The 27,473-nt window shown below is 44.5% G+C and overlaps 1 protein-coding gene across 1 annotated transcript; it reads right to left on the bottom strand.

Annotated features, from left to right (window-relative positions):
- On the bottom strand, positions 1 to 26,900 carry slc39a10 (solute carrier family 39 member 10). Its single transcript, XM_030786847.1, has 11 exons — positions 26,867 to 26,900; positions 19,053 to 19,149; positions 11,451 to 12,743; positions 10,365 to 10,542; positions 5,860 to 6,035; positions 5,202 to 5,369; positions 4,807 to 4,927; positions 2,803 to 3,120; positions 2,226 to 2,306; positions 412 to 602; positions 1 to 153 (listed from the first exon to the last, which is right to left on the bottom strand). The coding sequence occupies exons 3-11, from the start codon at positions 12,720 to 12,722 to the stop codon at positions 1 to 3; spliced, it is 2,658 nt and encodes an 885-aa protein (XP_030642707.1). The 5' UTR covers positions 12,723 to 12,743; positions 19,053 to 19,149; positions 26,867 to 26,900.
- Between the last annotated feature and the right edge of the window lie 573 nt (positions 26,901 to 27,473).

Raw genomic sequence — 27,473 nt, 5'->3', positions numbered from 1 at the left:
TCAAAAGCCAAATTCGATCACGATTTGATCCTCGAATATGGCGATGAGCAGCATTATGGCGAAGCCGGTGAGCATGCCCACGTTCTGCAGGATGAAGTGACCCATGTGGGAGCGCTTGTGCTCCTCGCTGTCTCCGTGGAGCATCTCCGGCAGCTGGAGAGACAAACCACACACAGCTCAGCACAGGCCTCACAGGAAAAAGGAAAACCAAAAAAATTAACTGCGTGATCTTTATTTGTCCTCCAGGGGGAGCCGGACCACGAATTTGCCAAAAGGTACAGACGTCTGTCGGAGGTCTAAAGTCAAACGCAGACCTTTGGTGATAAACACGAGTCATGAAAATAACTGTTTGATTAAAGGTTGATGGTGACTGAGAGACTTGAAGCTTGGTTTTAAAAGACATTGACTTACCATGTCGACCAAAGCCACGTACAGGAACATGCCAGCTGTAATGGCGAATATCCAGCTGGTGACGTTGTGCGTGTACTGTCCCACGGCCGTGCCAATCAACATGCCCACGTAGGCCATGAGGGCGGAGAGAAGGTTATACACAATGGCCTGCTTCACCGACATGCCAGCCTTTAGCAGCACCGCAAAGTCTCCTGGACAAGACACACAACAAGACACGCGTCAACCGTCGGCCTTTAAACCCACACGTCACACACAGCTTCCTGTTCGGTCGGCGAACGTGAGCGAGAACGAGGAGAGAGGCACCGCCAGAATACACTACCAGCCTGACGGGCTAACATCTAGAACGTTCTGGTGAGGGTTCTGATTATAACGAGGCAGATTGGTCCAGCTGCGTACAGCAATGAAAAAAAAAAAAAACCATTTCCGATACTCTTGAAATGTTTATTTGGCTGAAATGTTTGTGACATTTTGACCGCGTCAGTCGCCTGCTCTGAGCCAACGAGTGTCAACGTGGAACGTTCAGGCCCTCCTGGGAAACGGGTGTCATTGCTACCAAAACGGTGAAGAGCAGACCACAGAGCATCCGAATGTAGTAAGGCCAACCTACATTCTGCCTGCGCTGTGTCCTGCGTCCTCATGCCCTGATGATCGTTACAAATATGTTAGTTCAGAACTTCCAGCCCAGCAGTGTAGCACTGGGAGAGGCAGGATCGCTCAACCAGACTGTATTTCTCTACCTGTTCACATCTCTCCACTCTGGTCCTGCTGGCATTGTGTGTCATGAAAGGCAATTAGCGCACCACATCACAGGTAATAAACCAAAGCGCGAGGTGCTAATGGCCCAGGTGATTTCTGCGTCTCACCAGCGCCGTGCTGGGAGGCTGAGCGGATTCTGACTCGACGCTGGCTTGATGAACGCTGCCCGCTGGGAGAAAGCCGTCGCGCCCACGGAAGATAAAGCGACAGACCGAATGTAACACAGCTCGTCGAATCTAAATGGAGCCATTATGACATCTGAGCTCTTGGTTTGAGACAGATAATGATTTTAAACTGAAGTGATTTCAAATTGTGATCCTCATTAAGTTGTACGTAATTTTCGTCAAGTACATCTTTCAGGCCGGTTTGAGCAAAAGTTTTAAAAGTTTTGTTCACTCTAATCGACATGTTGAGACTGAAGAGTTTGGGTTTTTCCTACTGTCGGCTCTAACGTTGCCACGGCTGGGCATCACGGTGTTAAGATTGATGTTTTATTTTATCCATTTGTTCAAAAACATGAAAGCGGGGGAAAGAGCAGAGAGTGGACAGAGAGATGAATGGAAATCTTTTCCTCTGCTGTCCGCTGCTCTCTCTCTCTCTCTAGAGGTCTGCAGACTGATCGATACTGGACAGAAGAGACGACGGCAGACATAAAAAGTCGTTGCTCGCGGTAAAGCTAACGGAGTAAACGCGGTAACAGAGCGCTGGCCCCAGCTGCCCACTCCCAGTTTAACGCATATCCTCTTCACGTCCTGTCCCACTCGACAGATCTGCTCACGTTTCCAACACTCGGGTCTTTTTTTTTTTATAACTTTAAGCAGCTGCACCCCACCTCGGTCTGAGACAAACCCCTGCTTTTCTCAACTTTCATTTCTCCCTGCCTTATATGCAAAAAAAACCCCAAACAACAACAAAAAATAAAGTCCTCCTCTAAACGGCTTGCTAAACAAGCTACTGGAGCTGCTTAAATATGCAGGGGAACGCTGGGTACTCCTTGTTCTCTCTCTCTCTCCCCGCCCCCCTACGGTCACGTCGAGGCCGAGAACACCTCCACTTACCCAGCTCATGGGGCAGCTCGTGGCAGAACACAGCCACCGAAGTGCTGATGCCCCCTGTGATGTTGGCACTGAAAGCCGCACCTGACGGAGGGGAAGAGAAAAAAAAACAAAAAAACATTTATGACTCAGTTATTGATCTGTTCTCTCAGTCCTTCAGCCCATACAGTTCTGTTTTTTTTCCCCATGGCTTTGGTTAAAAAGCGTCTCTGAATAGAATCTTTGGAATAGCTCCTGTGAACTGAAACAGACGAGCACTCTGGCATCGTAAAAAAAAAAAAAAACAGGGAAGGTGAATTTTAACACCCGTATCGTCTACAGCAAAATAACATTTCTACAAGTGTAACTGATGCTGGTTTTTTTTGTTTGTTTGTTTTTTGTTTTTTTTTTTAATGATGAACCAAACTATACAACTTTCACCGCAATAAAAATAAATACAAAGAAAAAAAATATTTTGGGGTAAAGTAAGCACGTGATATTTCGTAAATTAATTTTGTCATCAGCTTTATATTTTACGTAAATTACCACGGCCACATAACGTCTTTTCGGGTAACCGCGGTAACGACAGGGGCCGACTCACCGATGGCGAGGCCGTCGCTGAAGTTGTGCATGCCGTCTCCCATAATGACCATCCAGGCGATGCTGGCTATCCCAGCATCCTTCATTTCTTGGTCAGAGTGGCAGTGCCCGTGATGGGAGTGCCCGTGGCCGTGAGAGTGGCCGTGCCCGCGCTTCCTCCCGTCCTCCTTCTTGCTGCCCTTCCTGGCGGGACTCGTCGCCCCCTGCTGGCCCTGTTTGGTGTCTGTGATGGCCAGTGGGGTCTTACTGGGCGAGTCTGGTGGCTGGAGGTCTGTCAGCTGGGTGTCATTGTGCCCAGACACTGCTGAGTTATCAGGGCCTGTGAACAGATTAACAGTTTGATTAGTCACACACACACACACACACAAACCCCCTGAAATACACACAGTCAGTGTTTCAACTCCACTCAAAAACACAGCCAACGCAAAACATGTCAGAAATGTCATATGGAAAAGCCAAAATATATATATATGGAGGTAAATCTATTGAGCACTACAATATTCCTGATAGGTTCCATTTGTCCATACGTGTAAATGAGCTCTGAACTGCTCTAGATTCCTGTAAAGGTTAAAGCACAGTCACACTGCAGTTAAAAGTGACCCAGTTTAGACTGCACCGTCCTCACATGACACAGACAGACTGGGTGGTTTTAACACAATGCAATCAGCCACAAAAATAGGAAGTGACAACTTTTCAGTTCTGATTTTGTGATTTGTGCCAGATCTGAGGTAAGACACTGGATTCATAGGTACACAACTTGTGTACGACCAGTACAAATCAAAATTTATCAAACTGGAATTGTCAGCCACAGAAGAAGGGTTTTTTTTTTTTGGCTTTGGTTGTCTTTCTTGTCTGTCTGTAACTGTGTCTTCAGCAGGACTGGTGACAACAAAGACCTGAGAACAGATGCATCAATAGTTGCACAGAGCACTATACCTACAACTTTGGGTCTTTTTTCCCCTTTTCAGTCAGGAGTAACCAAGAGCTATCACCTTAAACACTAAAGCAGAAATCTGGCATGTCTGTAGCCACGACGATGGGATAGTGGATCTGACACTTCTGTCCAGACAGAAGTTGTTGTTGTTGTTGTTGTTCCTGTTGTTTGTTTTTGCATTTGGGGCTTTTCGACGTAAAGGGGCGGTTTACACTTATGTTACATATGGGTCACACACACTGCGAAAATGAATATGCAGGAGAAAGTGAAACTTCAGACTTCAGAACTGGTCAGTGTGAGTAGAGTGGGGACAGTGAAAATGTGACGTGAGAAAGACTTCTGGTCAGTGTGAGTAGAGTGGAGAGAGTGAAAATGTGACGTGAGAAAGACTTCTGGTCAGTGTGAGTAGAGTGGAGAGAGTGAAAATGTGACGTGAGAGAGACTTCAGGTCAGTGTGAGTAGAGTGGAGAGAGTGAAAATGTGACGTGAGAAAGACTTCTGGTCAGTGTGAGTAGAGTGGAGAGAGTGAAAATGTGACGTGAGAAAGACTTCTGGTCAGTGTGAGTAGAGTGGAGAGAGTGAAAATGTGACGTGAGAAAGACTTCTGGTCAGTGTGAGTAGAGTGGAGAGAGTGAAAATGTGACGTGAGAAAGACTTCTGGTCAGTGTGAGTAGAGTGGGGACAGTGAAAATGTGACGTGAGAAAGACTTCTGGTCAGTGTGAGTAGAGTGGAGAGAGTGAAAGTGTGACGTGAGAAAGACTTCTGGTCAGTGTGAGTAGAGTGGAGAGAGTGAAAATGTGACGTGAGAAAGACTTCTGGTCAGTGTGAGTAGAGTGGAGAGAGTGAAAATGTGACGTGAGAAAGACTTCAGGTCAGTGTGAGTAGAGTGGAGAGAGTGAAAATGTGACGTGAGAAAGACTTCTGGTCAGTGTGAGTAGAGTGGAGAGAGGGAAAATGTGATGTGAGAAAGACTTCAGGTCAGTGTGAGTAGAGTGGAGAGAGTGAAAACGTGACGTGAGAAAGACTTCAGGTCAGTGTGAGTAGAGTGGAGAGAGCCCTGGCGTCTGTACCTTCTGTTAGCGGTTTCAGGTGTAACCACTCAGCGTCAGAACGCCTGTTCAACCTGTGGTCTGACAGCTTCCTCCCAATCTTCCCCTCCTCTCCCCTCTTCTTCCTCTTAAAGAACGATCCCTGTGGAGCACCAGACAGGAAAAAGGTGGTTGAGAATAAATAAAAATAAATAAATAAATAAATTAGGAAACACTGACCACTTTTAAACCTCTGATTTTTCTGGTGGCTCTGTCTTATTTCGTCCTTTTCCTCCCTGTTTTCAGTCTTTACTCCACTCAGAACTTATTTGTTCAAAATGGGTAAAGTCCTCGAACTGCAGTATTTGCTGTATAATGCGCTGTTTAATTAGTGATGGTTAACGAGGGTAAAAGCTGAGTTTTTGGAGTCTCCTCACCCCTTGGTCTCTGTAGTGTTTGACCATGCCGATGCAGTGTTCCACGATAAAGAGGAGGTAGATTCCCCCCAGCGCGGTCAGACCCTTCCATACCGCGTCAAACTCTGACAGCAGGTCTTCACCTTCATGACTGTGCCCCTCAGCTCCGTGGTCATGGCCTCCCTGAGACTAAAAGGTGAACAGGAAAGTGGTGGTCTTAAACGAGAGGGGGAGGCAGGCAATAAACACACTGAAATCAATGATAAACGTACTGAAATCCCTACTACTCCAGTAGCCTACTGAACGACTGCTTGATTTGAAATATGTTTGACTTTGAGGCTTGGGGTACAGATCTCCTTCTGAGCTGTGGTAAGCTGCAGGATGAAGAGAGGTGCGGTATTCTAAGACTGAAGATGTGATTTGGCGAGGCAGGTTTGTATGCTACCCACTATCTGCTGTCTGACTTTGCCTGTATTCCGCATGAATGGATAAGTAATTGGATTTGGCATTTGATTTAGGCTGGTTAACACCTGCCGTTCGGCGGGTGTAAAAGGACCTAGATGTTCATTCCTCACTGCATGGGAAGGGCAGGGGACTTGAGTGGTAACCCTGTCTAATCGTTCGGTTCTACCCACAGGGTTGGGCTCGGCTGGTTCTCCGGTCATAGAACCGTACTTACGTGAGGGAGCAGGTGGAGCAGGGCGTCTCCACTGAGTGTTCCCACGGCCAGGGCCACCAGGAAGGTGAGGAGGAACTTGAAACAGGACTGGTTGAGGATGGGCACCAGTACCACGCCCAGCAGAGACAACAGGCTGATAATGGTGATGGACACAAAGCCCCACACCCAGATCCACACTAGAATGAGAGAATATGAGAGACAGACAGAGAGAGAGAGAGAGAGAGAGAGAGAGAGAGAGAGAGAGAGACAGAGAGAGAGAGAGACAGAGAGAGAGAGAGAGAGAGACAGAGAGAGAGAGAGAGAGAGACAGAGAGAGAGAGAGACAGAGAGAGAGAGAGAGACAGAGAGAGAGAGAGACAGAGAGAGAGAGAGAGAGAGAGAGAGAGACAGAGAGAGAGAGAGAGAGAGAGAGAGAGAGGAAGTGTGTTGAGTGCTGCCATAGAGAGACACTCGATTCTATTCTTGAGTAAAAAAAAAATCACATGTTGATGGCATAGAGAAAGCCAGCTCCACTACACGTCAACCTCAGATGGAAAGAGATGGGCATTTACGACGGTTAACAGGAAATGAGACCCAAATCCCCAGCGCCCCCAAGCAGGGGCTTCTTACAGCGCTCTTCCTTCACAGATGGAGAGTACTCCCACAAAGTGATTAAACGTCCTTTCTGAGGTCAGTTTAATAGCATAATATATTGTATAATAACTGTATAATGCAATAAACTGTATAAATGATTTTCCCCTTTATTTGAAGTGCAGCTTCATAACATATTGACCATAAAGTCTAACACAGAAACAACCTCCTAAACTGTATGACTGAATTTCTCAGCTTTTTAGAAAGTCTTGATTGATTCCACTAACCTTTCACTTTCATTAAAAAGAGTATCTCTCCCTCCCTCCATACATATATATAGATATAGATGTGTGTGTGTGTGTGTGTGTGTACATATCCATATACTCTTTTTAATGAAAGTGAAAGGTTAGTGAAATAAATCAAGACCTTCATGAAAGCTAAGAAATTCAACCATATATGTACACACACACGAATGCCATGAATCCCATTCAAACCCAAGATGTAAAGAGTACTGTGCTCAGGCTGAGTGGGAGGGGCCTGGGTCATGTGACAGGTTGCCAGATCACCCTACCTAGTCACTCGATTGGCTGAACTGTAGTAGACTGAGAGAGAGGCAGCGTGTGTTCAAAGTCCTCTAACCTCTCCAATCAGAGCACGGCTTTCATGCAAGCGCTACATGAGAATCACCAGAGTTGTGACTACATTGCATAGAGCTCAGGGGGGTAGGGGGGTAGGGGGGTGGGGGGGGGGCACAACACACACACCTCTTCATTTCACCACTGAAATAAATTATACGTACAAACCACCCCAAACCCCAAACTGGAGAACAAGCAAACCGCTTTCTTCTCAGCATTTTACAGGTGGCAGATTAGGAGTCATTAAGAAAACTCTAAGAATGCTAAGTGTGCTCACAGAAGAGACAGGCTTCTCACAAGAGGGAAAAAAAAGACCCTTTAAGACAAGCAGAACGCACTAATTACTTCTACAGCAATTAGGCTCATCAGGCCGGCGCCCACCGAATCGGTTTCTGAAACACTACTTTATTTCTTTTTTTTTTTTCTCTCCCCCTCCCTCCCCTAGAGAAAGCAACAGAAAAAAGACCCAGCGCTGCCTCTCTCACTGAGAAAATGGGATAAAGCACTCAAGCCATTAACCGTCAGAGCCTGAGAGGACGTCAAGAATATTCAACAGGTGTGTGTGTGTGTGTGTGTGCCACACCCTCTCATTGCAGTGAAGCCCAACGACAAGTATGGAGCTGACTTACCAACTCATACTTTCAGCCAGATCAGTGTGTAGTGATTCAATAAATGCACATTCATTCATTCATTCATTCAAATGTGTGTGAAATACACTCTGATATGTATTCGATTCATTCCATTTCCATTTATATTCAATAACGGACTAGAGGAGGGCAAAGACGTCACATGACCTCCAGTGTAACGTCGGTCTAATTAAAAGGGTTATTCTGACCTCACATACCAGGACTGAGAAGGAGAGTACCTCATTTAAACTGAGGTCAAACTGTCTGTGGAAATTCAGACTTTACAGATTTTTTTTTCCGGACTTTTCAGACTTGAGATGGCGTTTTCATGGTTTGTGGTGGAGAATCTCAGAGAGGAGGTCGACTCTCACATAAAAGGTCTTCTACACGGATTCTGACACGTGTACTGCGTCAAAGTCAAACCCGTCACTGAAAGGTTACTCATGACTCCCCAGGTCTCATCCAACCTGGAACTCCCATGCTTTAGTTACGTAATCGCATCAAGGTAAAATGCTTAACACAGACTTTTAACTCAAATCCTTAAAAAAAAAGCGAGGTGTGGGGGACAGGCAGTACTGGATGCCAGTAATGCATGTGGTAATCGCTCAGTCGTAATGCGTGACATCCTGGTTAATGTTTTCCATGCTGTAAATAGAAGACAGTGGTCACTTTCTTTCACGAGAAAGAGCTAGAACAAGAATTTTAACCATTTAATGTCACTGTTTGTAAGAGTTATACTCGTTTGTGCTCAGTTGTCCTGCGTCAGTCAAACAGTGCCGTGGAAAAGGTCGGACCCGTATCTGACGAGCCAGAGGTCGTGACCTGGTCTAACCTTACCCCTACAGGAATCCTTTAACTCAGACATGACCTTACTGACCTATTTTAGCCCGTCTCTACTTCAGCACGATGAGACAGGAGGACAGAGCCAAGGTAACTAAGCAACAGTGTATGCTGGGACACTAATGACACAAAGACACACATATACATTAAGGCCACAAAGACATAAATGCACTACAAGGAGTACACCTACCCATGCAAAGTGAACTAATGCAAAGACACTTATAAAGTAAATGTGCTCAGAAGGGGTTGCTATGCTCCATAACTTTTTCCATCACCGTCATGGTCAATTTATCATTTACTGCCGGGACTTTGAGAAGAGGGAGAGCAGGAAAACACTAGGGTAACGGCCTGGCTTCAAGGAGAATTTCCTCAACTCAATGTTTCAAATTCACCTCGGGAGATGTACCGCTTCGAACCGCACCGCGAAACATAATTATCGCCGCGTGTTCCACACCTCGCCGCATCTCATCTTTAATTCTGAGGCAGCGAGAACCGCGGCAAAAGGAACGGGGCCTCCGGTCGGCTTTCACTCCCGTCATTATTCAACAATTAAGAAAGCGCCGGAGCGGATTTGTTTAAGATTCCTAACTCTGCTGGTGCGCTGAAGAGGCGGAGAGTCCACCTCACGCCGGTCAAAGGTCACCGCGCCAGGCTCAGACGTACGACACGCCGGATGCCCTCCACGACGCTGAAACAGCACTGTGAGGAGTGAAGCGCGAGTCAAGTCTCCCTCGTAAAAAAAAAAAAAAAAAAGGACAATAAACCCGGGCTGTATCGCACCGTGTGTTTGTCAGTGCCGTTGTGCTTGTCCAAGGTCAAAGTCGTTTTATGGCTTTATTACAATTGGCAGCTTTGATGACTGGATAGTTTGATACAAACTGTCACTTTTGCAATCTACAATACCTACCCTCGGGCATTTCAAACTCATGCCTTTTCGAAACAGTTTGGTGAAACAGCCATAAGAGATCTAATCAATTTTTAAGTTAAGCACCTGTCCAGATAGGTTACAGGTCTCTAATGAGTGGTGTCGACACAGTCATGCTTGATCTGCAGGCATGCTGTGTTAACTCTCAAAGGTGGAACTGTTTACCATATTCACACATGCTTTGGCTTGTCTGTACACAGGTCTGGGCGTGGCTGAACCTGATGGCCAAATGATTCTCACCAACGCTGGCACAACCTGAGGAGTGATTCAGCTGCTTTACCTGCAGTCAGACAGTGCCCAGTGGAACAGTAGAATGTATCGTTTTAGTTTGTTGTTTCTAGAATGCAGAGTTCTAGTTGGGTTCCGCTGGGCTCCTATTTTCCAAATGGCCAGATACTCCATCACAGGAGCGAGGAAAACATTCAGTTCCATACCCAGTATGGCAACCGAGTACATTATTTGAGCGTTATGTATGTCCAGCAATCGCTATGTTGTCTATATCACTATATCTTTTCTCAGATAATACACATATCTAGACAAAACATACCATGTTGGGATTTTATATCAATTCCCGACATGGTGTCTGTGTCTTATTTGAGAAGAGATGAGCTGGCAGTCAGAATGTTGTCACTGCTAGCTGAATCACTAACTTTCGCAACAATGAAACCTGGCACAAAATCAAGCACTTATCGCACAGTATCATGGGAGCTGCAGTCTCACCAAAGTGCTCTCACTAAAGCTGTAAGAGTGTTTTTTTCTTCTCTTCTCTCTTTCTACACGAAACAGAAAGTTAAAAAGAGAAAAACCCTTAGTCGGACTGAAAAACCCAGACCAAACGACAAAATACAGTAAAAATCTCTCTGGGCCTCCCTGAGTCTGTGGTGCTGTGTTTTGGTGCCGTGTCTCTACCTGTGTTTGGAGCCTGTTCATCAGTCTCCTTCACGCTGACGTGATGCTGGTGACGAATGCACAGACGGCTGTCGATCTGGTAGAGCAGAGCTGGGCACAGGTAGGTAAACTGGACCGGCGAGATGAGCGAGTCCGCACTCAGGCCATAGTAGTTTAGCAGCTGTGTCAGGTTCAGACACTAGGAAGAGGAGGAAATCCATGGTTAGAGGAAGGAAAGAAAGAAAGAAATCAAGAAAGAAAGAAAGAAGAATTAAAGAGAAATCCTTTCTCAATGGTCCTTCTAGTCACCTCACTTTTGACCACACCCCTTTTGAGCTTATGACACATTCAAGGCCTGGAGAAAGATATATATATATATATATATATATATATATATATATATATATATATATATACATATACATACATACACACACAACTACAAATGGTTACTTAACACTCTTCTCTGTGTTTCCCTGACGTTTTGTTTCCCTGTTGAATGTGTAGGTGAATGTGTAAGGCTAACTGCTCAGTTTGAACATGAACCTGGAGGGGCTGCATCCTTTTATTTTTCTTTTCCTCAACAAAAAAAACCTGACCCACAAAAAGTCACAGACAATGTTCTGTTTCGTTACCATCCTCAAACCGTCAAAGCATCTGTAATTAACAGACCGATGACATACTGGCTCTGCCCACATTCTCTGTATGCAGTTTGATTCAGGATGATTATGCAGTCTTACGAGTAGAAACAGTATCAGCTATCTCAGGGAACTCTCTGTCAGCCCATGCTTCAGCAACATCACTCTATGAATTTTAAACCCTGAAACTGAAACTGAACCACGGTAAAATTGATTGGGTGCAAAGCACTGACACTACAGTATGTGCCTCAAAGACCACTGGCTGGGTTTCAGCTCATGGCCTTCCCTCAGAATCAACTTTGAGGAGTTCATGAGCTCACAGTGAGTGAATTTCAACTACCCCAAGCTATTGACCATGAACAGTAGGGTGTGTGCAATTTCAATCAATGAAGTAACGCGACACTTGTGTTCTGAATGATAACTATCAGAAAAACTCGGATAGGGTTGACAGAGGTATGGACGAGCCTACCTCCTCGTGTTGGTGAACTGCGTGATCCACATGCACAGCCAAGTTAGTGAAAGCGGGGGTCAAGGTTTCCTCCGGCACCTCTCTCTTCCCCTTCTTCACGGGGCTCTGACCATGACCGCGACCGTGACCGTGTTCATGGTCGTGTTCATGGTCGTGACCGTGTTCATGGTCCCTGTCCTCTTCTGAAACACTAGGAGGAGGTTTGGAGGCCTCAGGGACCCTGTTCCGGCCTTGCTGTGGTCTGCCTCTGTTGGGTTTCCTGTTCCTCTTAGGCCTTGCTGTTGGCGGCTGCGTTGAGGCAGAGGTCTCTGTAGTAGGCTCTGATGCCTCTGTGGGTTGTGCTGAGGGTGTCTGTGTGATGTTTTGAGTGTGTTGGTGATGCTGGTGATGGTGGTGTGGATGTTTACGGGGATGTTGGTTTTGATGATCGTGATGGTGTCCTTCGCTGCCGTGGTCTTCGTGACCATGGGCGTGCGTCCGTTCGATTTGTGGCGCGGTCTCTGGGTTGAGATCATTGCCGTCGTGGTCTCGTGTGTGATTGACAGCACGTTCGTGACTGTGCTCGTCGTCATGGCTATGTGGGTGAGCGTGGTCTACGTCAAGGCCTTGGGTCTGATTGTGATCGTGGTTGTGGTCGTCATGTGTGTGGTCGTGCGCGTGGTCACCGTCCTTTTCGTGACCACGCTCTGCGTCGTGAGGATCCAGTGGTCCGCTGTCTGTCGTCGGGCTGCAGGGCGACTGAGATACCCGGGAAGTCGACGTGTCACCATCAGGATTATGGTTGTGGTGGGAATGAGGATGATGATGATGAGGATGAGGATGGTCCGGATGCGGGTGGCCAGGCGAGTGCGAGTGATGTCCTTCCTGCACCTCCAGCAGATCCAGGTGAGACACGTGGTCGTGGTCCTCGTGCTCCATCTCCACCGTCCGCACCTCCCCCAGCCCCAGGCTCATCAGCAGGCTCTGGAAGCCCCTGAAGTCAAGCCGATCCTGCTGCCCGTAGCGCCGGAACAGCTGCTGAATGTAGTAACGCTGCTCGTTCTTGGCGGGGTCTTCATGGTTACCGGGCGTCTGTCGGGCCGAGGGCCCCGTGTAGGGCTCCTGGGAAATCTGCAGGTCGCTGTGGGCGTGTCTGTGGACTTCGTCGGGGTCGTTGTGAGAATGGTCGGCGTGGTGTTGGTGATGGTTGTCACTGTGACAATGACTGCACTGATGGAGGAGGAGTGTGAACAAACAGATGAAACAGAACTTGGTGTGCACTTGGACTCTCATCCTCTCCTCTTCTTGGTACCACTGTGAAATAAACAAACCCGAGAACGAGATGAGAACGTACCACATCAAATCACTAAAAACACCCCAGCCCAGGAAATCAAAGGGAATTCTCTACCAATCCAGTTCCAACATCAAACCCCCAATAAAAATTTGATTTGTATCAGTCGTGGCAAACAAGAGTTCATCTTATACAGCAAAACTACAACTCGACTACAGAGGGCTGCAGACAAAGGACGGTACGTTTTTTCTTTCTTTTTTTTTCCACGCCAAGGCCGGGAGCAGTAACATAACTTCAGTCAAGTGGTAGGCCTGCACGTGCTTTCCTCACAGGGGGCAAGGCTGATGGGATCTTGAATGAAACAGTTGCACAGACATGTTAAGGATAATCATGAGGCCGCCTGACTGAGGCCTAAGGGCAGGAATACATTAGCATCACGACTCACTGAGCACAGGCTGCAGAGAAGGCTCAGTGTCTGACCACAGGGACAAGAGCACTTGTGTATATACAGTGGAAACCGCTTATGGTGATCACGGTCATAGTGATCAACCGCTTTTATGGATCAAAAAGCTTAGGACAGAATCATTCCTATACAAGAACAGTGCTGTATAATTCGCTTATAGTAATCAAGTAGTCCGCTTACAGTGTTCATTCTGGGTCTTTTTATACATGACGATATACGGTAATCTTTTTTTTTTTTTTTAAACTTTACTTTGATAGGCCTACTTCTCACGCCAACCCGTCTGCCTCTGGCTAGCCACTCGAGGCTAACGCTGCGTGCGCAGAAATGACGGCGGGAAAAAGAAAGTCGTTTTCTCTCGGTGACATGCATTAGACTCATCTCACCTTGATACAAACTGCCAAAAACGAGCCAACCAGATGCAGCAGCGAAACTTGGGTGTTCCTAAGAATATTTTACTGATAAGTTTGATTTCAAACTCTGCTACCAGTTCGGCAGTGAAAGGCACTGAAACCCCGGCCAAGCCGTGGCTTACCCTGTATTTGCACCACTGACGTTACAGTATTTTGTAAACTACACAATGCTCTTATGTTTTAGGCTATAGACTAATTATAATTTGAACTACAATAAGCTATATTTTATGTACAGTACTGTACTGTATTATTGTGTATTTGAATTATACACAATTCAGTAATTTAATGTGTACGGTACTGTAATTTGAAAAGCGTTTGAAACAGCTGTAAGCTGTAAGTCCGTGAAATTCCATAAATAGTGATGCTGTCCGTTTCATTACTTTATACTATATACAAATCTCAATTAGATGGTAATGTGCATGACAAATAAAAAGACTGAAAAAAATCGGTTATAATGATCGTCCGTTTCTATATATGTATTCAGCAGTGTGAGAGAGAACAAAGGCTCCAGAATGGAGTGGTTAGATACACTGGAAAAGCTTGAGTATTAGAAAAAATGAGAACAAAAAAAACCCTAACCAAACCATTTCTGGATGTGGTAAATGAATTAGGCTAATCGCTTGTGTAATGGGCCAATTCCAATCATGCAAGAAGTCACAGCGGGGTGCTAATTTTAGCAGTGTGCTAAAACGCACCAGGGAGAGAGGGACAAAGTCAATTTGGTGAGAAAAAACAAACAAAAAAACCCCCCCAAAACTTATGTACCTCACAGGAACATAAAATCTGACAACTCGTAAATTATAATAATAATAATAATAATAATAATAATAATAATAATATATTACAAACGCTGATATCCATGAAGAGGGATTTCGCATAACGCGGACATTAAAAAGTTATATGGGCAACATGGACAGTGAATCAGCACTTAATTTAGTCTTCCCCCTGCCCTGGATTTATCAAACTGTTCTGATCACATTTACCCATAATGACAGTTCTATACAACTGTACACTTTCTATACAACTTTAGATGTTTCTCTTCCGAGAGAATATGGTCGACTGAATCCGCATCTGCTCTTTAAAGAAGGTTTTGTTTTTTCTCCATTTGGTAAAGAAAGTCTTTGTGTTCTTTGTGATCACACATAATAACTAAATAATGTTGTTATGAATAAATCACACTGAAAAAAAATATGCCCATTAATACATAATATTCAAAATGTCAAGTTTTTAACAGACAGTTGAAACAGGGCTGAAAAACAAAAAATCAGAAAACTGTGTCATAAAGGAGGGATGGAGAGATGGAGAGAGGGAGAGAGAGAGAGAGAGAGAGAGAGAGAGAGAGAGTTTAATTGTGGGTCTACAGAAGTGAATTCCAACCATAAAGGTCCTTATGAAGGAAAATGAAGGGCTAGGTGTCTGGGGGAGGCAGAACTGAAAAAAAGGGTTAATGAGAAAAGGAAGCCAAGACTCAAGACTCCTACAGTCAGGAGTGCAAGACAGATTAAAGCCAGAGCAATGCAGCATCACCCAAGACGCTAGAGAAGTAATGAACACCAAGCCGTTCCCCAGCACGCAGGAAGCGCTAGTCAGAGAGAGAGTGACAGAGACAGAGAGAGAGAGAGAGAGTTCAGTGTACAGACAGAGAGAGCCTCTGGCCTCTGAGAGAGAGAGAGAGAGAGAGAGAGAGAGAGACTCAAACTGAAATAGCCTTAAGTCTCTGAGAACCTTCAAACCCAGAGAGTGTCATGGCGTGAAGAGAAGGAATGGGCAATGTATGAAAGCCCTTCAACAGACCGAAAACTTGGAATGGAAAATAAACAAACAAACAAACAAATAAATAAATAAATAATGTTATGAGAAACCTCGCCTGCAACTGAAGATCCAACCACAGCAACATTTCAAAGGCAAATTGCACAAGTCTTTCACCAGTAACTGAAACTCTGCCTATAAGCAAACCCACGGCTTAATCAGGAGCTAAACTTGAATCCACTATTTTTAATGACGTTTTCAAACACGATCATGTCTTGTATGTCCACAGTGTTTTGGTTTCACCAGGGCACTACGACACCATAACAGTGAAAGCCCATAAAGAAAGAGGGTAAAAAAAAAACGTTTAAAAGAGCCCGGAGACCAAATCAGTGCCTTAGTGTTAGACTGAGGCCTGTGGGTCAAACGCTTTTTAAAAGAAAGCACAGGCACATCACATGTTGCAAAAAAATAATCACAGGACATCCAGATGGGAAGCTAACAAGCCCTGTATTATTAGGGACTTTAAACCTTAAAAGCACTACTGGCCTTTTAATTTGAGATAACACAAAGGCTCGTCACAGATTAGCTTTTCTCGCTCTGACTTAACGAGGGCTGTTAAAAAGCCCCAACGCATTAATGCTGCATACTTGATAACGGAGCTCAACTAACCCCTAAACAAGACACAAGTGCTGAACAGGGGAAAGGATCAGATTTTTGGAAACTATCACAAGGCTGCAAGCGCACATGGCTCTCTGCAGCAATAATAAGAGAGAGAGAAAGGAATTTTCGTGAATTGAAAAAAAACAAAAAAAAAAAAGTCATGAAATTTAAGAACTCATGAGAATAAACACGCCTCAGTCCCATTTCAGGTTTTAAAAATGCAACGAGTTAAAATCTAAAATGTGACAGAAAAGAGAGAGCTGCTCACTTGCCATTCAACAGATCAAGCCACACAGATTTATTACAGAAAATACTCCTAATTCTACACAGTAGAGCAGGACTCCCTCCACATGTTGCTTTCCCTTGTTTTAAATAAACCGATTCAAGTACTCACAGTTCTGAGTCTGCTCCCCGAGTTGTGTATGAAATTGAGTTAGACGATGAAGCGTGACAGTGGCCTCTGTTTCGGTTTCAAACATTAACGTGTCTACAAGTCCTTTTCCTCAGAGCGCCTGACGACACACTGTTTATAAACATGAGTCTTGGTTGACCTATGCACCCTAGCGGAGATAGGACGGAGAGAGAGAGAGAGAGAGAGAGAGAGAGAGAGCGGGCGGATTCCTATTTTAAGGATCATCTCTTTTCGCAAACAAGATGCTGGGACTACAACTCAATAATCTCTTTGTTGGTTTTATGAACTTACAAAACAGGAGCGTCATCCTGCTGAAAAGAATTTTAGAAAAGAAGAAGAAGTCATGCATTTTTTTTTTACCACCCCAAATATCATGAGACATTTCAGCCGCCAAGATTCTCACTGTACGTACAGTTCCATCTCGATCTGTGAATAAATAGCTTGATCTCTTTAATTTTTAATTTTTCTTAACAATGTTTTTTTTTTTTCATATGAACACCTAAGAACGGGTTGATTTTGCGTCTCTGTGACGATTTTGCTGTGATGAGCATGTCACTGTGATGAGAATGGTTACTCATAGACGCTGGTCTATCACACTGTCCTCCCTAATGACGGAGACACTGACCTGTTATACTGTCCTCCCTAATGACGGAGACACTGACCTGTCACACTGTCCTCCCTAATGACAGAGACACTGACCTGTCACACTGTCCTCCCTAATGACGGAGACACTGACCTGTCATACTGTCCTCCCTAATGATGGAGACACTGACCTGTCATACTGTCCTCCCTAATGACGGAGACACTGACCTGTCATACTGTCCTCCCTAATGACGGAGACACTGGTCTATCACACTGTCCTCCCTAATGACGGAGACACTGGTCTATCACACTGTCCTCCCTAATGACGGAGACACTGACCTGTCATACTGTCCTCCCTAATGACGGAGACACTGACCTGTCACACTGTCCTCCCTAATGACGGAGACACTGACCTGTCACACTGTCCTCCCTAATGACGGAGACACTGACCTGTCATACTGTCCTCCCTAATGACAGAGACACTGACCTGTCATACTGTCCTCCCTAATGACGGAGACACTGACCTGTCATACTGTCCTCCCTAATGACGGAGACACTGACCTGTCATACTGTCCTCCCTAATGACGGAGACACTGACCTGTCACACTGTCCTCCCTAATGACAGAGACACTGACCTGTCACATTGTCCTCCCTAATGACGGAGACACTGACCTGTCATACTGTCCTCCCTAATGACGGAGACACTGACCTGTCACACTGTCCTCCCTAATGACGGAGACACTGACCTGTCACACTGTCCTCCCTAATGACGGAGACACTGACCTGTCACACTGTCCTCCCTAATGACGGAGACACTGACCTGTCACACTGTCCTCCCTAATGACGGAGACACTGACCTGTCACACTGTCCTCCCTAATGACAGAGACACTGTGAGACTGAGGTCTGTATCATGACTAGTGAATTTTCTTAAGGAACCCCCACCCCACCCCCCAATGACCTGAAAAAGGTTTTTTTGGCCTTCTTTTTGGCCTTGTTTTGTTGCGTAGCTATGGCAACTGTAGCAGATGCAACGATCACTCCCTGCATCCGCAGGCTACTTCTCCCATTCCACCGTGAACAAAAAGACCAGCTTTCTGTGTAAACACAGAGGATGTTTTGAAAGCCAGAGTGCCTACGGCTGTCTATATATAATCAGTCTTCTATGCAACGCCGCGTCACTGCAACCTCAAAACCGCTATTTTTAAGGGGATATAGAATTTAAATACTACAATAAACTACATACCTTACAACTACAAAGCTCAGGCACGCGTAGAATCAGAGTTCCACGCTGATGCATCTCTTGAGAACCAATGCTTTTTCCGCCGGTCTTTACATAACAGTGATCACTCATTAGACTGATTTAGAGGAACCTTTTTTGGTTCCCTCCTCTTTTAGTTTTAGCTTGTTTGCCATGTTGTTGGGCTGAAACAGTTTCAGGCACTAGTCCTTCACTCTGGGAATGACAAAGTTTGACTGGGAATGTCTCCAGGTATGCCCTGGGAATGCCCAACATGTGTAATCAAGGCTCTGCTGCCACAGGAAATTCCAGAGAGAAATTCCATTTTATCCGTTCTCATAAAAGTGGAATATCCACCTGAGCTGCTGTCAGCTCGATGACTAATAAAGCTAAAATGGGACAAATTACAAACGTAAGAGTGGGATTGAGGTTAAAAAGAAGTGGGCATTATTAAAAGAAACTATGTCTCAGAAGAGAGGAAGTCTGTTTATGATTACTGATATCTAACTGCTGTAATGCGCTGACATACAATCACATTTGTTAGAAGCTCCAATCATTGTATTAGTATGGGTTCACATCGCTACAAATCCACTCTGGAGCCACTGATGGCTTACCTCTCGCCTAAACCTTCGGGTGTTTACTTTTCTAGAGACAAAAAAAAAAAGAAAAACCCACGAAATTGGTGTAAATAATTAAACATTCCAAGAGCAGATTTAAGAACAGTGTCTTGTACATTTACTCAGCGCTTTTGTTACAACTCTTGAGAGACTTAAGCTCTGTGTGTTTGAGGGGAGGGAGTGAGTGAAAGGATGGCGTACCGTACTGATGGGGCATGCCACTTTGACCCTGGTCCTGATCCAATGGGCTCTTTTTTTTTTCTCTTTCTTTCCCGCCTTTTTCCTCTCACACTCTGAGCTGAAAGCAGAAACAGATTACAACATTAACGTTCACTAAACCTCTTCACGGTCATAGTTCCTCCATGTTGGCTACTTACCAAAAATGTCTTCATTGTGCAGTATTACAGCAGTCATAATTCGTACTCTAATTCGTACGTTCAACAGTGAACATGAACAAACAACAAGCACCAGGAACAAACAACAAGCACCAACAAGCGCTAAGCACCAGGAATGATTAGCCATTTTCGCCACATGTGTGTTATAAATCATGTTCCCATATAACAGTGGTGTGAAATGTCCAGAGAAGCGGCTCAGGGGTGTTTTTTTTTTACGTAACGTAGCACGGCTCAGCATGCCTAGCGCCGCGGAGTGTGTTCACAGGCCTTGACAGAGGCACATACTTGTAGTATAAGCAAGGCAAGAATCAAAGTCCTCCTGGAGCTGCTCATCCTCCAACCTGAGACAGGATGGACAGACAACGGTCGGGGTGGGGTGGAGGAGTGGGGTGGAGGGGTGGGGGGTGGGGGGGGGGGGGTGAGAGCAGGGAGCCCTAAAGCCCTCTCATATGACTCTCACGAGCCTTGGCCCGTCCCTGCTGCCTTCCCCAGCCAAATCACTCCTCCAGTCATGCGTGAGTCCACTGTCAGTGCATTCCATTACTCCCCCACACTCAACCAGGAGAACAAGGAATCTGGAATCTGGGTGGAAACCAACGTGGAGCCACCAATTTCTCATCGGAACCACAGTGCGTGTTTGTGCTAGAAGTAACGGAGGGCGTTTCCTGTGACCCGGCTGATGGCTATCAACTCTTGGTTCACAAGAAGCTGTCATCATTAAAAAGAAAAAGAAAAAAAAAAATCAACCTGTTTTAGAAGATTGTTCTAGTGCGTGAAGTTCTTGAATTTTCCCCAAATGACACAAATACGAAATGCAATTATTTACAAATAGTTTACCACAAGTGATTTGAGCGTGCGTTAAATTTGGCTGAACACAGCGGGACACAGAAAACCTCAGATTTCACTGATGAAGGAAAAAACGGAATTGGAAATTCTAGAAAGCTGTGTCTACACCCAAAATATTCATCACAGTATGTCTGGTTACATTTGGATTAGCCAGGGAACTACTGAACTTAAATATAACATCTAAACGGGGTACATTTCCAGCCTATAGAGCAATGCCAAACTGCCGTATAAAAGTATAAAAAGTGTAAATGTTTAGAGTTATAATTCATGCACAGCATCAGTAACTTCTACCTAACGCACCCAGGAAGAGACTCGAGCAGACAAGACGCGTTCACAGATAGGCATGCAAGCCAATTTACACTGCTCCAAAGTCACTCACAAATTTTCATCTAATGGCAAGTCAGTGCGAGCCCAAGTCCTCGGCACCTGGGCACAGCGTGTAAGTGTGACACTGGACGTGACTGTCAGTATACTGATGTCTGAATGTATGTCAGGACAGGCCCTGCGGATGAGGACAAGAGCAGATGCATGTGAACACATGGAAACGCCGTACAGCAGATGGAGGGGGGGGGGGGGGGGGGGGGGGGGGGGGGGGGTAGGGGCGGGGGTGTGTGTGCATACGTTTCACAGTGGCTGCTGCAAATCTGGAAATGCTGCAAAGCAAGAATGAGTGGGAGACATGTTACCAGAAAGAAAAAAAAAAAAAAAAAAGGCAAAAACGCTCCAGCGCTGAAAGCGTTTAAGTAAAAAGGAATAAAATAATCAACAAAGTAAGACTACTGACAATGACCCAGTCCTCTGACTTCGGCCACACTTTGGGGCCACCACAGACAGAGTCATTTCTGTCACACACAGGGAGGGCAGGCTGATTTATGTCATTTCAGTGCATAACCATAATCTAACGCTTTTCAAACTCATAAGACCGATCCTTCCTCACGCTTCACTGCGGTTTGTTCGTTTGGTCCTCGCGATCGCTCTGATGACCACGGCCCTTTCTGCAGAGTTGGTTTTCTTATGTAACACGCCAACGAGTCGACGCCTGACTTTTACAGACAAATCTACGCTGCTCGTCACGCCTGTTTATTCTGAGGCACGTTCATCTGCATCAATATCATCCTGTCTGCTTGCCTGTTCCGGTTATCAACTTATTCACTGCAACGAGCACAGGCCCCGGCCTATGTACATCATTAAACCATCACCTCCCATCTGTGCTACAGGGGAGATCTTCCTGAAGAGGGCTTCACTTTTAACACACAGCACTGGGCAGTTTAACATGTTGTGTTTGATAAGCTTTGGGCCCTATAGGTTGGTGTAATACAGAGAACCAAAGCAAACCCCACACGGGTACATCATCTAAACTAGTAGTTTTACTCTATGTGATGGTTTCAAATGAAAAAAAAAAACTTACAGCACAGTTACAGTCTGTACAGTCAGTTACACAGTACAGTCAGTTAATACTACAGACATTAAAGACTGGGCGTGGTTCTGGGTGTGGTTCTCATGGCTCGTGATCTCCGACGCCCAAATAATCCATCCAAAGAAACCCTCCTGGAATGCAAACAGACAACCCCAGAGAAAGCCTCGTAAAGGCAGGTCCAGCTGCATGCCGGCAAAAAAAACCAAACAAAACAATTAAGGACAGACGCGTCTGTAACCAAAGCTGACATGTAGACCTGACCATCAAATATCTAGCTTTTTTAAAAAATTTTTTAAAAAAAGCAAAACTGGTGTTCTATAGTTTGAAGTACTCTGCACCCACACACATAGTGACTCCATCCAAGCCGTAAATGGAGCCAAAGAAGGAAAATCTAGAAACTTCTACTTTTGTTTCTTCTGTGATCATTCCGGATCAGACCGAAAGCAAAGTGACAGCGACAGCAGGGCCTGTCTCTCTGATCTCATCATGTATCACCACACTCTGGTCTAACCATCCTATCCTTACCGCAGTCTGCAGACAGCTCACCTCCGGGTCTGATCTGATACAACCTGCCGATGTCTTACCGCTCTGTCTTTCTTTCTTCAGAGCGGTAGCATCATACACAAAATAAATCACCTACATCTGACGGGCAACAACTGAAGCATTTGTCAACATCAAAACAGACTGAAATAACCTGGAAGTACTCAGACAGTCATCACGAGCAGACAGGCGACCTAAGCTTACTCAGCTTCTTCATCAGTAAGATTAACAAAGCCAGACCAAAAAATGGAAAAGGCCTAATAAGGAACTAAACACAATGTGACACCACAACACACCATGCACATCTTACAGTCATAACTCTGATAACACAAGCAGAGACCCATGACGTCATTTCCTTTCCTGACTTGAATGATTCATTTATAAACGCCAGTCAGACTGACTTTCCACACACTCAGCCCACAGCGCGATCTGGAAACCCGCACGCCAAGGAGCAGAGAACGGAACAAACTGCCAAATGAGTTATTGTTTCCAAGTAAACAGTAGCTCGTCAAGAGATAACCTCCAAAAAGAGAAGAAGCTTAAGTAGAGTCTCAAGGCAGCGTGTCTTACCTCTTTATTGTAAGATGTGAAGGGGCAAGACAGGCTTGTAGGAAGCAGCCCGACAGTCTGTCCTGTGTTAATCCTCCTCTACAGAAACATGGTACAAGGTTCGACCACTTCAACCTTTTAAGACTGGTCATTTAAATACCAGGGAGGGGTTGTAGACTGAGTGTGTGAGAGTGTGTGAGTGGGGGGGGGGGGTGGGTGGAGGGCAGAAGCTGCACTAATCAGCCGCTGTGGGCTATCAAGAGGAAAAAGTTCAAGGCATTTGTGCACTGAGAGCATCTGGGAAACCCAAACAGTCAGTCTTCAGTTAACATCACTGCTGGTCATCACTCATGCTTTTAACTATGTAGTTTAAGGTTCCAAAACTGACCCTGGAACAGCACTACTGTCTCACTACAGTTGGTTTTGGGTCGTTTGGAACTAGGGGAAGCTGACAGGCACACAGCCGTCACTGACAAATGAAGAAAAAGTAGAATATTAGGAAGAGACACTGATGAAAAAGAAAACCAGCCTTAATCAGAGCACAAAACAGAGTCGAAACCAGCTTAATTTCAGAACGCCACAGACGACTTCATAAAACAAGGCCGTTTTCTTCTACACAGTGATGAGCACCTTTCTCCATTGTGATGTAAACTTGAATCAAAAATGATGAGCAACTCCCACGACGAGGGTTTTCACAACGCTCTTTTCCTCAGGAAGGATAACAGTCTGGCTTGGGCAACATCACTCAGCGGTGGAGTATCTAGATTAACCATTTACGTCACACTGAGCTGAAATATTAGCTGTTTGCTGCAGGACATTTTTACTCAATCATTTACTTTTAATACAGTCTAATTAACTGTCTTAACTGATTTGTACTCAGCTGCCTCCCAGGATCATCAAAGGCAAGGCAGCGTAAGTGAACTCTTGCGCTCGCGCTCTCTCTCCCACACACACACACACACACACACACACACACACACACTAAAGCATATGGGTCTGTGAAAACAACTAGGTGTCAGAAAAGAAAAGAGCACAACACATGTCTATTGTTTCAAAATTACTTAAGAGATATGAGCTACTTAGAGGTGTTTTCATTAGCCAAATCAATTCAATATCAAAAGCCAAACAAAGAAGAGCATAAAACTAAACAAAAGACAAGGAGGGCTAATGTGATTCTGTGTAAATGAAGCCTTGCTTTAAGCTTTTCTACTCTCAAAGACCACGCTTACTCCACATGATTACAGGCCTACTGAAGATTAACGCTCTGTTCATTTTTTTTTTGTTTTTCTCACTGGCAGAACGAGCTTGGCTTTTTGAGAACACAGATCTCAAGGACAGGTTAAAGGAAGAGTGTACCTCATCTAGAGTGAACATGGAAAGGAGGCTTGCAGAAACATTTTTTAGTATAATATGAGATCAATGTGCTTTCTGCTTCCTCCGTCTGGCCCCATGGGCTGCACCTTTTTTTCGAAGATACAGATCATTCATTTTTGCTCAACAGCTTCACTTTAAAGATGCGGACTGTGTCTGGCCCTTGGTCTTCTCTGGGACAATGCTCTTTTCCTATTCACAGTCTTTGTCTGACATTCAGAGTTAAGGACGTAGCCGCGCCTGAACCCCCCCCCCCCCCCCCCCCCCCCCCCCCCCCCCCAACCCCCTTCTAATCCCAGTAAGACTGTTCCATCTTGACTAGGCCTTTGATGTATGTTCTCAGCATTCGTGCTTTGAGTAAAAACATGCTCGCACACACGTTCATACCCTTGCGCACCATGGCGGATACTTCACGTGGAAAGATCTGTGAGGAGCTGGAAGCCCACGGATTTCATGACAGGCACTTGAAAACACTCACTGTCACACACAAGTACAAACACAGTCTTTGGAGAATTTATATACGCATGTGTGTGTGTGTGTGTGTGTGTGTGTGTATATATATGCATATATACACACACACACACACACACACACATATATACACACATACATATATACGTGTGTGTGTGTGTATGGTATGGTGCAATAAAGTGAAACACATACTATTGTTACATCATAACGGTGACACATGTGGCTATATGGATTGTTGAGGGATTCATTAAGAATTTGTATACGTTTTTAATCAGACTTAATGGCTAACAAAATCCCATCCAAAACTTATTATCTCTGTAATTCCACTGCTCAAGACTTAATCTTAAATTGGGCTTAGAATTCCATAGAACACAGTATTTGTATTGTATCGCGGAGCCAGACTATGGTCTCCACTGTATTCATCTGTGTATGCATGTCACATGTTCCCCGTTGTCAAAGCGAAACCGCTTACTTGCACTGCTTACCTATTCTGCTCAGACTCAAAATTGGATTTCTATTACTTTATTCCTTGTTTATGTAACAAACCCAATTTGAAAATGCATAACATACAGACAATAAGTGCCACACTTTTTTTTTAAACAAAGCTGTTTTAAAAAGCAAACAATGATAAAATCAACAACCGTCAAATATTTAAATATCTTGAAGAATGGGGGAAAGTAAAATGAAATATATGTGTAATGCGACACATTTAAGACAAGCAACGTATCAACGAATCCATATTGTTATGGTGTTGTTCTTTCTACTAGGGTTCTCTATTTTCAAATCGTTTCAAAATATCAAACAGGATTGTTCACAATTTTATTACTGTACTGCCAAAAGAAACTATATTCAGTTCTGTTAGTTCAACGTTCGTGTTGCCAAAAGGTACGTAATGCCGCATTTTCGTTTTTTAGCAATTAATCTCCTTGACTTCGTGACACTGAAAAGAATAGAAAACATTAAGGGCTTCGGTCAAGCCGAAAAATCGGCTACAGGTCTCGAGGACGGTACTGCAGTGGGGACTCGGATGACGTTCTACGTCACACTCCAGTGAACATGCTGCATTTTATGGCGCCAAACACTGAACTGGTCCCGTGCTATTTAACCTACCGTACTGTACCCATGCATTTACACCACATTCAAAGCCATCTTTGATAAACCAGTTTAACCGAACATTAGAACCCACAAATGATTCAGGGGGGAAAAAACATAACTGACGAATGAGTCGGGCATGTTTGTCACAGTTAACCCTACAAGACGACGGGAGATAGTCACCTGCGTCACAACCATATACTCTTGCGAGCTACACGCAGTTAATTTAATTAGGATATCAGTAATCTCTCAGCTAGAGGCGGCTATGGATTTAGTGTTAACGTGATATATTTACGTCCGCCATGGGCCCAGTCTACGCTTCCTCTTTCCCAGTCTAAACGATGATGGTTTAACAAATTACGTTGAGAAGATTCTTTTGTAAACAGTCCTCTATTTACCATAAAGCGTTATTCAAATTGTGTTTAAGATTGGCATTCTAATCTATCTTCCGCCAAGACATCGAAAAAAAAAATCACTCATAACCAAAATGTTTGTGCTCATAACCTGAGATTAGAGAAGACGCACGTGGTGTGGATATGAAAATGTTTTATTCGGGGAAACAAAAGCTTTAGTTTATCATCCGGTTAAGAAAAAAATCTGAAAAAACGGCAAGGAGAGCAAATCAGCGCGATTAGCTATATTACTCCGTGTGTTCGACCAACCTGTATTTACAAAATGAATTCTGAAAATTAGCGGCTTAAAGCTGCCCAGTCGCTAGCTATTGTTAACGATTTGCTAATTTACGTTGTAAAGACAGGCAGATCTAGCTAAAATCCACTCACTATCATAGACCCCTGTTATGTTTCACTAAAACTGCATCAGGGAATTTTCTAGTCAAAGAAACATTACACGACACATCTAAAGTTGCTGAACGATTCGCTAGCTAATTTTGCTAAGTTATTCTTCCACAATCTTCCTGTACCTCCTTCTGCCTGTCTACCACCTGACCATGTACGCTTAAAAAAAATATTAAGCTTATCTAATTTTCAGCCGTTCGGAATTGGATGACTTTAATATTCAAAACCCCGCTTCAACTACTTCAAGAGTCTACTTTAGGTAGTTAGCTAAACCTATGCTACAGGAAGATCTCCAAACTAGCTCGTTAACATTAGCTAAGTTAGCTAGCTTGAAGACCAATAGCAGACGAGAAAATGTCTGATAAGCTGAGAAGGTAGCAAGCCACACAATTTAACGTTCCAAAATCTAAACTCTCTTTAATTTCTTCAGCAAAACAAATCCATAATCGTAGCCAACCACATCTGCATGTAGTGAAAGCTGCTCGGTTCCATGTTGTGGGAGTGTATGAAAACAAATCGGGTTTTTTATATAGTTACCTCACTCGAGTGCCGTGTGCATCTCCTCTTCGCTCGGTACTAAAAAATTCACTCCGCTCAGTGAACCAGCGACGCAGAGGAGAACCAATGCGAATGCGGAAATGGTATTCACTAAACGAAGTTACGTACCTAGTGGTCTGTGCGATCCTCCCTCATATAAACACCCAGCGCAATATACGTACTGACCGCATGTCGCTTGCAAATGCGAAGAAGAAGTCATGACGTATCTCACCAGGACATTGCCCTGTATCTGAGTAATACTGTATCGAAATCAACGTCCTTCCCTCTGTTCCTGTAAAATGTTCTGATTTACCAACCCCATAGGTGTTGTAAGTCACGGTACTTTTTTTTTTACACAATTGTACATAGTTTTGGAACAGTTGGAACACCTTAAGTCATGTCATTGTATACCTGTTCAAAAATGGCTGTTAAATGTGTGTTTTCTAATTCTTCTTTTATGAAACTGCAATGTGTAAATGTAACTAGAAGTAAACAACATTCATTGCCTTGAGTACTGTGGAAAATCTGCTCCTATCATTACTATGAGACAGCCACAGCTGTTGGCCTGTAAAGTGTTGGGAACAGGGTGATCTGATGGGTGGCTGAC

Source organism: Chanos chanos, chromosome 10 (assembly GCF_902362185.1).
Source record: "Chanos chanos chromosome 10, fChaCha1.1, whole genome shotgun sequence".
In the NCBI taxonomy this organism is placed as follows: domain Eukaryota; kingdom Metazoa; phylum Chordata; class Actinopteri; order Gonorynchiformes; family Chanidae; genus Chanos; species Chanos chanos.
The sequence above is the reverse complement of the archived record's forward strand: the minus strand, read 5'-3'. Positions and strand labels throughout refer to the sequence as shown.